At 38.4% G+C, this 12,497-nt stretch overlaps 1 protein-coding gene across 2 annotated transcripts in view; it reads right to left on the minus strand.

Moving 5' to 3' along the window:
• The window catches only part of LOC133849150 (serine/threonine-protein phosphatase beta isoform), a 31,548-nt gene extending 19,312 nt beyond the window's left edge, over positions 1-12,236 (minus strand). Inside the window, exons 1-2 of one of the 2 annotated variants that reach the window (XM_062285053.1) lie at positions 11,657-12,236; positions 8,809-9,225 (exon numbers count right to left, since the gene is read on the minus strand). In XM_062285053.1, coding sequence (XP_062141037.1) covers positions 8,809-9,225; positions 11,657-11,708 — 469 coding nt within the window. In that variant the 5' untranslated portion in view covers positions 11,709-12,236. The remainder of the gene's footprint in view (positions 1-8,808; positions 9,226-11,656) is intronic. The other variant, XM_062285054.1, reaches the window with a different exon arrangement.
• Positions 12,237-12,497: the final 261 nt, after the last annotated feature.

Consider the following 12,497-nt stretch of genomic DNA (forward strand, 5'->3'; position numbering starts at 1 on the left):
TTATGCTCTTGTGCATTTTTAAAGCCAGAGTTTTATTATGCTTGTAGCAAAGTTAAAAATATGGATTTGAGGAAGAAAATCAATTATGAAGCTAGGTGCAATAGTTTGTGGACGCAAAAGTTTGTGGCCTCAGCAAATTGGGGTCTAGTTTAGTTCGAAACATAAGCAGCTTATAGTTGTTTGCAACTATAGCTGTGCGCTCCCCAAAGGCGAAGAGAAGCGAGAGAAGCCATTGATGAAAAAGCGGGGCATGTGTCATGTATTATGCAGCAGTGGCAGCAACAGCGTATCTATCTCTTTCTTACTCTCGTTCTATGTTGCTGTTGCTGTTGCTGTTGTTACCCAACCAACCACATCGACATCCTGCACCCTGACAGTTGTGACCCCAATGGGAAAAAGCTACTACTCACTTTACTTCTTGGGGATTTCACTCTCTGCAGCAGTGGCGTGAGTTGCTGTCGCTGCTACTTCTGCTGCTGTTGCTCTTGCTGTTGCTTGAAAGAAACTTTGTTGATTTATATTTTTACTGCTCATGAAATTTGCAGCAGAGCAGAGCAGAGCAAAGCTGAGCGGAGGGAAAGCAGCAAGCAAGCAGGGGACACGATGGCGACAGCGACAACAGCTCTGGACGACAACGAGAACAGTTCGTGTAAAAGGCAATGGGCATTAAAATTGCATGCGCACTAAAGTATGCAATGGGCAATGGGCAATGGGCAAATAGCAGCGCTTGGCATGTCAGCAATTAGAAATGGCAAAGCAAGACGGGGGGAGAGTGAGAGAAGAAGAGGAAGGCAGGCTGTGACTTCCTTCCAGCTGAACTTACACGTTACGTCCAATTGCAGTGCGAGAGTGCACCATAAATCATGGCAAGTACACACTTACACACTCACACACACACGCGCGCAGACACAACCACACACTCACACACACAGCGACACTTTTTGGTCTGTGACGTCAAAGTCAGCAAGGCGTTAACTGCGTTGGCGTCGTCGTCGTTGTCGTTGCCATTGCCAGTTATTATTGCTGCTGCTGTTCGCTCTGCTTCTTCTGCTCTTCGCACCTTTTATTTTTGCACCTGACTGAACATCGCACACACGTGCCACGTGCCACGTCTCAAATTACCTGGCGTCTCCACCATGCAGCAACAGCAGAAGCAGCAGCAGCTCATCAATTATCGATAGTCGACGAGTGGGCTGAAAGAGTTGCTGCTGCTGTTGCTGTTGCCCACCTTATTTTGCACCTTCTCTGTCTGATTATATATATATATATATAGTTCTAAATATAAACTCTCATTACATTTAATTGCACAGACTGCAAATGCAGCTGCCACAAAACACGCAATTGCAACCTGCTGCAACTAAAAAAAACTAATTAATTATTAACATTGATGACTTAATATATATTCCAAGGCATTATCGACTTTATTGGGGCAAAGTTTGCAGAGCAAAAATAACTTTCAGCGAATTGTTTGGCTTCGAAGTTGCTGACAACTTTAACTTAGTCAAAAACAATATAATACTTATGAATTTTGATTCGAATCTTTTAATGTCTTAATATATAAATCACTTTGATTCGAAACTAACATCAACAATCGAACTTGTCAATGATTTTGTCTAGTTTGTAAAATGCTGACTCGGTTACTCTTTTTTTAGTCAACAATTTTTGTTAGTAATATTTACGATATTCGAAGCTAATTTTTTTGATTCAATTGCTTTTCTCAATTGTCCTACTTCTTGAACTTAAAAATATCGCACACAACCCGATTTGTGCCTTACATCCACTTGAAGTGGACAGTTTTTGCAGCTTAGTTTGCTTTGAAGTACTCCCTCGTTACAATTGCGCTAGCTATACCCTGTAATTGGCTGCTTGAACAGCATCATAATTCGATGAAAAGTCCATTTGAAAAGTAATTTTGTTTCCCCCATTTTCAGCACGAAAGAAACGAAGTACGCTACGGCAAATCGGCTTTTATCGTTGGCACAAAAGTTATCAATTCACAAACAGGACTTTAGCTAACTGACCCATGGCAACATGGCAACATCATCTCACGAACACGAACAGGATAAAGGGCAAAGCAGAGCAAGAGAGAGAGAGAGAGATAGAAAGAAGCAGCAAACGACTTGCTAAGTAAGACACAAGGAGTAGAAAAGAAAAAATGAAACTCGCAACTTGACTGCAAAAATAAAGTAAGAAAAAGTAAGTCAAAAGGTCAAATGTATTATTAAGTTTCATGTATCCTGCATGTGCGTGTGTGTACGTGAGTGTGCGTGTGTTGGGTGTGTTGCTTAAAGAAATTACATTTTTGGGGTTAACTGGTCAGGCGGCCTGACGCTTGTCGCTTTTCGCTTTTCGTTGGCCTCGTCAAAGCGGCGACCTTCAAAATTGGTCGACAGCCGTGTTAAGCCCTCAAGTATCCTTTTGGCAACACCCACACATGCTCACATACATACACACACATACACCCGCATACAAACACTCGCTGTCAAACACTTACATACACATGTCATTAGCCGCAACATTTTGCGCCGTTGGCATTTTCTTGTTTCACGTTTGTTTTTTTCCCCCCCAGTTTTTTTCCTGTTTTTTTTGTTTTTTTGTTTTTTTATTTGAACCTCTCGCTCATTTTTATTTGCCAAGTGCACGCAATGTGACAAACAACAAAAGCTGAAGAAGTAAAGCGATGCGAGAAAACATCGCACACAACCTCAGCTCAGTTCCCCCAATGCCCCAACACCCTCCCTTCCAGCGAGTGGGCGTGGCACTTAGTGTGGTCGCCTATGTGCAAAATTATAGTGTCATATCATGTAACATACGAATACGAAAACGAATGCGACTGCGACTGCGAATAGTCGCCGTAAGTAGCAAGTGGGCAGCCTCCCTCACGCCCACTTTGCCGGGGCATAATCCACTTGAATTTCGTTAGCGAAATCATAATTAAGCGAGTGAGATTGCGAACCGCATCACAGTAGACGGCGACAATGATACCCTGTAAGCAAGTTATCGATATCGATAGTAATTCTGTACAAATGCTGTTACACAAATTCTTCCAGAAATACGATATGTTAAATATTGTTTACGTTGCATGACAACTTAATAATACAATTTATGGTAAATAACTAGAAATTCATTTTCGTTAAATACCGATAACGATAGTAATTGCTAGTCGTAGACCACAAGAAAATTGTAATTAAAATTATATCCAAAAAAAGATATATACGTTACATATTTTTCAGATAAATATTTGATTAATCATAAAATTGTTGAGATATTTAAGAAATACAAAATCGATAAATGATAGCGATAATATTTGTAAGGCATTTTATTCTACAGTCTTCAAGCAAATGATTAATTGTTTATTTGTTGTAAAAAATATGGATTGCTAATCCTTATTCGCTTAACGATAACGATAGAAATAGTAGATACGATATATATTTCTCTTAACAAATATTTCCATTTGACAAGAACGCTTTCGATAAATTATAACGATAGTAATTGCAAACCATACTCCACACGTCAAAAACATTTTAATTAAACAATTTATAGAATTCAGTAAAATACATATTTCTCAGACAAATTTTTCCATATGCACGTACTATTTCTGGCAAATCTAAGAAACTAGAGATATTCGATAAGTACTTCGCACGCTTTGCTTACTATCGATAAATAAAGGTCATAAAGGATTCCCCCGGAGCTCTACCGAATAATATATACAATATACATATAATATATAATATATATATAATCCAATATACAAGATAAATGGCTACATCATAGCGACCTTTACATGTACAACTGTTTTACAGGGTATAAGAGGCACTTGCACTTGTTTATTAGCAATGAGCAGTAGCAAAAGTAGCAGCAGTAAATGTAACTGCTTGTTGTTCAGTTCAGTTCTGCTCTGCTCTGCTCCACTCCACTCCGCTCCGCTCTGTTCTGTTCTCTTCTGTTCTTCACGTCATTCCGTTAGAGCCGCTGGTGAGTTCGCTTTGCTTTTGGGGTTCGGGTTCAGTTCGCTTTGAGGTTTTGTTGTTGTTGTTTTTGTTTTTGTAAATTATTCTTTTCTCTTTCTGTCATTGTTGTTGTTGTTGTCGTCATTCTTATTGTTGTTGTTGTTGGTTTTTTGGTTGCTTAAGCATGCATGAAGCGTGCTCTTATTTAATGAACAAACTTTGCGGTTTTGTTGGCTTTTCGTTAGCCACTTGTCGTAATATGATTGCAGTTTGTTGTTCGTCCGTGGTTTCTTTCTCTTTGCTTTTGGATGGATGACAACAGCAAACTCTTGACGTCTGGTCAATAGCATAAGAAACTATGAGTTTAATGTGCGAAATGAGACCATAATGGCTATAAAAATAAAACCCAACAAAAGAAAAGCAAAAGAAAACAAAAGGTGCACGCACGGAAATGCCGCCTTTAATCTTAAATTAATGTTCAAGTTAGCAGCAAGCAAACTTGAACATTTGGGAACCTACTTAAATACACTTGCTTGGCATGTAAATAAGAAAATTTAATGAGCTCGACTTGCATGCTTCAAAAACATAAATTTAATAATCCAATTCTTGTTTGGTAGAAGTCTAAACTTTTTTTTTTTTTTTTTTTTTTTTGTTTGACATGAACCAGTCAATTATTGCAAGTATCCGAAGTATCCATCTGAAGACACACCTTAGCCAAATAATTCGTAATTCGGACTGCACGCGAGCACAAACACCCAATTAGCCATCAAACCGTCATCAATATCGCCTGCTTGACGAAATGACTGCAGCCCATGCTATAAGACTCGACTCAGCTCGAAAGCTAATCAAAAAATACTTAAACCAAATGGAGGCACATTACGAGATATTGTAGGGTATTGCAGGCCACCCACACACACACACACACACACACACACACACACACACAACACTAAACAGCAATCATTTGGATTTTCACTTCCCGTCGCAGGTGGCACGCAATGAATGTGCCCCGATGGCGGCGGCATATTATCGCATTTAGTATTTGTAATAATAATAATATTGTTATTATTCCTTTTATTATTACATGCATTAATCATGTTATTATTTCGCTAATATTATTATTATTATTATTATTCTTATTGCTGATTGCTGATTGACTCAAGTGAAGGTTATGACATTCAAATTCAAATTCTATTTTCAATCAGTGTCGTCGCCGCACAGAACTTGAAAGATGCCCCCCCGACAATAACAACATATGGCATGGGTCTCTGGCGACATCGACGATGACAACAACGACAGCAAAGTCGACGACAACAAAGTCAACCAACTCAATTATACAAATATTATACAAACATTAGAAATGCATCAAGAATAACGAAGGATATTTGAGCACGAAACTATATCGTGGCGCAAATGGGAAACGTGGAGTGAGGAAATGGAATGCGAGTCTTCGTACTAGGGGAGACCTTCACTCAGATTACTTCACCCCCTCCTCCCACGAGAAGCATATTGTAATCGATAACACTGCGCAATCAAGTTTCGCAATCGAATTTGCACATTGTCGCTACCTAAATAGATACAATTTTGTTCTATTATTAACTTCTGTGTTGTAATCAATATAGACGTGGGCTGTACGCACTGTGTGTTTGTGTGTTGTGTGTTGTCTTTGATACGCATCTTATCGTCATGTCAAATATCGTGATTGCAATCGACATTGATAGAGCGAATAAATTTAGTTTTTTGAAGGTTGCCAACTACCGTTTGACAACTTGGAGTGTGTCAAATGTCAGATGTGTAACAATACGATGGATTGCCAACGATTTTCAGTAATTGATACTATTGAAATAATAATATATTACTTACTATCGATAGTATCGATCACGTTTGAAAAACGGTTAATTTAAAAATAAAATTAAAGGCATACTTTTCCTTGACGTGTTATCATAATTTCAAGTATATTTAAAAAGAGATTTCTTTGAAGGTTCAAAGATTGTTTCATTATTATATGAGTATAATTTTCGAACACGATGTCACTTATTATCGATAACAGTTAACACGAATTAATACTGTAGAATCGAATGCAGTGATGAAAATAAATAAATAGTATAGAACTAATCAAAAAGTAGATTTTTTCAGTAGTAAAATTAAGATTTCTCCGTAAATTTAAAAGCTGAACACAACTTTCGATGACAACTTTTTGTTACGTAGTGTACAGTCAATTTGAACAACAGCTTAAGCACGGATGTGACTGGATGTCTCTCTACGTAACCTTCGATGAGTTCTGTGCTCTGTGCAGCTGATTAGCTAAATGGTTTCTTTTTTTTTGTATGTATTCCCCTATTTTTATTTTTATTTTTTGGTAGTGGGTGCAGTTCTTTTTTTCGGCGGTTTTTTTTTTTTTGATTGTGCTCCCTCTTTGTTCAGTGGGGGGACAATGCTATCGAATCACGTGAATGAACTTGTTTGCACACGACAACAATTGCGAATACGTAATAAAAAAATAATAATAATAAGGCTTGACGTAGTCCGCAGATAAGCTCGACTAGCGAAATACCCTAAGGGAAATTCAACAGATGCTTATCACAATTAGAAAATTATAGCAATCTATTGGGCAATAAATCAAGCATGGCAAAAGCATAAATTAAGTTGATTTTCAAGCAAGAAGATACGCAAACATAATTACTGCTTATTGCATATCGTTTTCACATGGACATTATCTGCGATTATATAGCTTTCCCAGCGATTATAGATATACAGGGTATATGGGCAGGCGACAGCAAACAGCAAATTTCATTGCTCGACGACTGTTTCCGTTTTCATGTCTGCGGCAAATTTTTGCACACTCAACGCCAATCAATTTCGAGATAGTTTACGATTATTGTTTTTAGCTGAATGCCGTTCCGAGGGGATGATGCCAAGAGTGTGTTGATTTTTGTTAGTGGGTGTCAGTCGCGTGTCACATTCACAACTATGCTACATTAATGTGTATGTGTGTGAGTGTGTGTGTGTGTATACCCTATAGATAGGGAAATGTTATGCACTCTAGTTGCCCTTCCCACCTCCCCAAAAACACAAAAGAAAAAACAGATATATTCACATTGGGGGTGCATAATATGCCAGAATTTATTTGACATTTGCAAATCTGGCGTGTGAAAACAATTAGATACCACAAAACTGTATTTGCCGATTCAAGTGGGGAAGGGAAATTCTGCTCGATGGGGTCACACGCGGTAAATGTTTACCGGAAAAACTAGCCACAAATGTCAGACACCAAAACAGCAACAGCAACAGAAACAGAAACAGCAATCAGCAACATTGATAATGGTTCTGACAATGACAATGCACTCTGTTGCATAAACGGTGAGTGTGTTGGAAAAGTAGGGGAAAAGCTCAACGGACACACAACAAGTAGCAAATATGTCAGCAAGATCATATTAGTTTTCACACACTACAACTACACAACTCTTTCTCTCTTTTCAGTGTCTGTAAAGTGTCTGTAACATTGATTTTTGTTGTTTTATTAACTTTTGTTAGCTATGTTAACGGTGTAAAAGTAGACAAAGCGGCCATGGAAATTATTTTAATGGCCATGTGCAGAGGCTTTTAATTTAAAGTGCTCACTATAATATGCATTATACAGAGATTTAAATATCTCACTAACATTTTTAGCATAGCTTTGAAGCGTGTTAGTTAAATTTTGCTTTAGCTCGCAACTAATTTAATTGCTGAACTTTGTGCACAGCTAATATTATTTGTATTCAATAAAAGACTACGTCTCTCTCCAGATGGAACGAAATGGAAATGGAACCAGCTAGATTGGTCATATGGAAGCAGAGTTGTCTACACTATCATATTGTAAAATGATTAAATTCCTTTACATGTTTCATTTCGAATGTGAATAGAAAGTGAAACAAAGGGACAATAAACTAAAGTGACAAAGGATGTCGACAATTAAAATTCGAGTGTGAAATGAAATGGAATTAAAATGTATTTATTTTATATTTGATATAGAAAACCAAAGAAAACCTTGATGAATACAATGTGTAGAAGAATTGAAAATCACTCCAATTGGAACGATGAAGTGAAAACGAATTTGAGGAATGACATAAAAGTGAAACAGCAGAAACTGTACGTACAGCACATAAGAATAAAACGGAATTGGAACAAATTGAGAAAGATGTGAAGCTGAATTCTAAACATACAACCATTTTCGAAATATAGAATGAAATGGAAGGGCAATAAAAGTACAAGGATAAAAATGCGAATTCGTAGAGAAATGGAATTGAAACGAATGGCAAACACATTTCAAGCACTTGAATGAAGAAACTTTGAGCAGAGTTAAGAACACGACACTTGATGTTGTTATTACAACAATAGTTATCGCTGCTTGGTATTCTTATTACACTAGATGTTGTGTTGTTATAATTGTTGTTGTCGTTGCTGGTGTGTTGTGTTGTGTTGTGTGCTCAACTACGTAATGAGAGGATTAGCCCAAAGTTCTCAATGCCATTGGGGCTTTAGATGGCTTGTGCAAACAGTGAATGCCAATTGATAACTAGTTGGATCATATCTACACGGTGTGTAGTGCACGGGGTTGTGTGAGCGACAATGTGGACGGGGCGTTATACAAACACACACACTCAAACTCACACACACACACACACACACACATACACATACACAAGAGGGACATGTACAGCACACGAGCGAGAGGGAACACGATAGAGCGAGAGAGAGAGAGAGCGAGCGATACTCTGATGATAATGAATTTTTGCTTTTTTTCTGAGGACTTGCACAGAGCGAGACAGAGAGAGAGAGAGAGCGAGTTCGAGAGAGATTGATTGGGTGAATAGTATACCAAATTCGGCAACGAAGAAATCACGCAATTTCAATCTGGATTTCTTGGGCTCCTCGCGTGGATGATGCACCGTTATCTGATCGCCATCGGCCGATATCATAGTCTCGCTTGGTGGCGATATCGAATATTGTTGCAACATGCGACGCTGCTGTTCGGTGAGCTCGTCCAGCGGATCGTTCGTCGTCGAGGATGCTGCGGATCCGCAACTCGTCGCACTCGAGGGCGTCCCACAGCCGCCACCACCGCCGCCGCCTCCTCCTCCACCGCCGCCGCCGCCGCCGCCACCACCCAACGACGCCAGGGACGCCAAGGTTGACGTTGAGGCACCAATGCCACCGACACCACCAGAAGCGGCCAATTGTTGAGCAATGAGCAGCTTCTGTGCATGCTCTTCGGCCTCTTTTTGTTTTTTGAAATCTTTCATTGGCACATATATACACACACATATATTGTATATAGCATATCACATCATATATAGTATATAGATATATATATTCATAATATAATAATAAAGGGATAAATCAAAATCAAGGAGCAAATTGTGCTAGGACAAGTTCAACGACGGAAAAACACTTAAGTGAGGAATATCAGGTAAGAGAGGAAGACAGAGACAGAGAGAAAGAGAGAGAGATAGCTTCGTTGTTATTTGTTGTTGTATTACCTATTCACTTTGTTCTTGAACACAACAACAATAATAACATATGCTTGTACAATTGTTTTGGATACGAGTTCTTTGATTGTTGCCTTTGATCTTTAATTAGCCTCCACAATGGGGTTACGCAAATTGAACTCTCCCATTAACATTTTTAATTCTTCGCTCTATATGCTCTATTACTTGTAAAGCTTTCTCTTTGCATAATTCAGATATCATCTGCTTAACACCGCTCTTAGCTTTACGCAATAAGTGTTCTACATTGTTCCCAATAGCTGATTAACAGTGCTGTTAACTTAACATGTTCCACATTGATTCCAATGGCTGCCTGCTGGAATTGCAATTGCAATGGTGCTCGTTTTTTTTAATTACTTTCCATTAATATAAGATTTTTGGTCTATTTTTAATAATATTTCGTTTCAATGTAACCATAACATGTTATATTTTATGTTATTTATTTACATATTTTATTTGAGTAATTTTCTAGAAAAATGTACGTTAACCTTGCTATTAAACGGTTAACAGTTTTGCGACCAAATTGTGTTGAAATCCTTTTACATTTCTTCATAAAATAAAAAAATCAAACCATGCATTTTCCACTTTTCCACATTTATTGTACGAATGCATTTGAAAGTTTGCGGAATGTGGTCAAAGCGATGATGCACTATGACTCTTATGACACTGTTGAGAATAAAGAAATCGATTGGCCGGTGAGGCGAAAGAAAATCAAATGAAATTACAAGACGATAATCTGATGATGCCCTTAGCTGACGATGACGACGTCGACGATGGCTGAAAGTGCTTGAAAATTCAATTTCAATTTGCAATTTGAAAAATGAAATTTGTGACCGCCAAGTGGGGTTCAAAATTAATGACAATTTTTTTTTTCTTGCGTTGTGTGCGAGAGTAGAGCGAGGGCGGCTAGCTGACCTTGGAATGGGGCGTGTCTGGCAGAGAGTCCAGGATGAGTAACGTGTACTTTGTGGGTCAAACTTAGTGTTTCACCAAGTTGTTTGCCACAATTGCGGAAATGAACGAGTTACAAATGCTACAGAACAACAAAACTAAAATAAAATAAAATAAAATAGATAACGAATTGAATGAATGGGGAAATGGAAATGACATTTTTGTGGCCAAATGCAATTTTCGCAAAACAGTCGCAAGTTGTCAATAAAGCAAACCGTTCATTAGCTGCCTGTTTAGCAGCGCCCTCTGGGTGTCGTGTCAAAAGGGGAGCAGACGCTAAGCGGCTTAAGCTTGTGAAGGCTGTGGCCCACAACAGCCTTCCTTCCGCTTCGGTTGCATCGCCGCCCAACCACCCCGATAAACTATTTAACGCTTACGAACGAGAATGTCACACACACACACAGACCCACATTCAAAGTCAGCCTGCTTATGAGAATGAGAATGATAATGATAATGCTAATGCTGCCGCTAATGCGAATGCTAATGATAATGACAAACTTATGCAGACAAAATTGTTGGCTGCTCACGCGACTAACACAGAAAAAAATAAACCTGATTCACAATTCTATCTTATCGCTATAAAAATTGTGCCGATGACGTCATCAGTGCGCTGCTGCGGCTGATAATAACAGCAAAGCGTCAGAGACTAACAGCAGCGTCAACGATCAAATGTTATTAATAGAGCGCAGCGCTGTTAAGTTACGTAGTGTGCCAGTGTTAAATTGTTAATGAGCTCTCATGTTAAAAAATAAAGCACACACAACATGTTGACAAAAACAAACGGCAACAACAACAAGCTTCGTTTGTTGCATTTGAGAAGCAATGAAAATCAATTAAAATTAATTGATTCAAAAGTCAAATTAAAGGGGGGAGGCCGCTGCTTACAATAACAGGCCGCTTTATGGCGCGCCTTGTTGATGTTGTTTTCTTGTTGTTGTTTTTATTGTTGTAATTGACTGCTCGTTGATGTTGATGCTGCTTGTTTGTTGCAAATTAAACGAACAATGTGCAATAATTAGAAAATGCAATCGCTTTGAGGCACACACGCTCTCTCATTCTCTCTCTCTCTCTCTCTCTCTCTCTCGGTTGTTCTCTCTCGCTTGTCCGACTATAAGAATTAGGTTATAAATTAAAAGTGGGGTGGGGAGGAGAGAAATTGGAAGTAGGGAGATAAACAGCTTGAAGAGTTGTTGTTTAGCTTTTTCTGTGATTATTTATTTCTGTACTTACTTTCTAGCAGCCGCTGTATGAGACTGTCGACATTTAAATCAAAGTCGCCCATTTTGTTATTGTTGTTGCTGTTGCAGGCAGCAGGGGAATTCCAATTGGAATTTATACGCTGCAACTCGACACACTAAAAAATGTTGTTGTTGCTGCTGATGCCGTGTACTTAATTTCTGTGTGACGCAAAAGGCAATTTCACTTTGTAACACTTTTCAGCGCTTTTTTTTGCTGCTCTGCTTGCGTTGCGGCGTTTTACAGTTAAATGTTGTTGCTGTCGCTGTCCGCTGTTGCGATGTTGTTGTTGTTGGTAATGGTGCCGCTGCGACTGTCGAATCTTCTTTTTAAGGCTATTTTTGTGCTATTTTGTTTTTTTTTTCTCTTTTTGATTATTTCTCACTGGTTGCACTGGCAAAAAAAAATATACATATATCTCATATACGATTGCGAACGCGTTCCTCGTGTCATTTAGGTAACTTAAACAAAATTTCACGTTAGATAAAAACTAGGAGCGTTTGCTGTGTCTTAGTGCTACTCCGCTTTAAAAACAAATAAAATAACCAAACATGGCGACAGTCTCGCGTGAACTACAAGTTAAGTGTGACCGATGACAAGCACCGCGCGCACACAGAACACGTACTAGATAATGCCAGAAAAGCTCAAAATGACCAAATACTAAAAATACCAAGATGATACACAGCATTCAGGTAATATTTTATTATTTATTAATTTAAATGATAAGAATCAAAGTATAAGATTAATTACACAATTCTTTTTGTATGGCGAATATGTGCAGTGCAGCCTTTTATACACAAATTGAATAGTGCAAAGTAAGAAAAACAGCTGTTAT

This window comes from Drosophila sulfurigaster, chromosome X (genome assembly GCF_023558435.1).
Source record: "Drosophila sulfurigaster albostrigata strain 15112-1811.04 chromosome X, ASM2355843v2, whole genome shotgun sequence".
Taxonomy (NCBI): Eukaryota; Metazoa; Arthropoda; class Insecta; order Diptera; family Drosophilidae; genus Drosophila; species Drosophila sulfurigaster.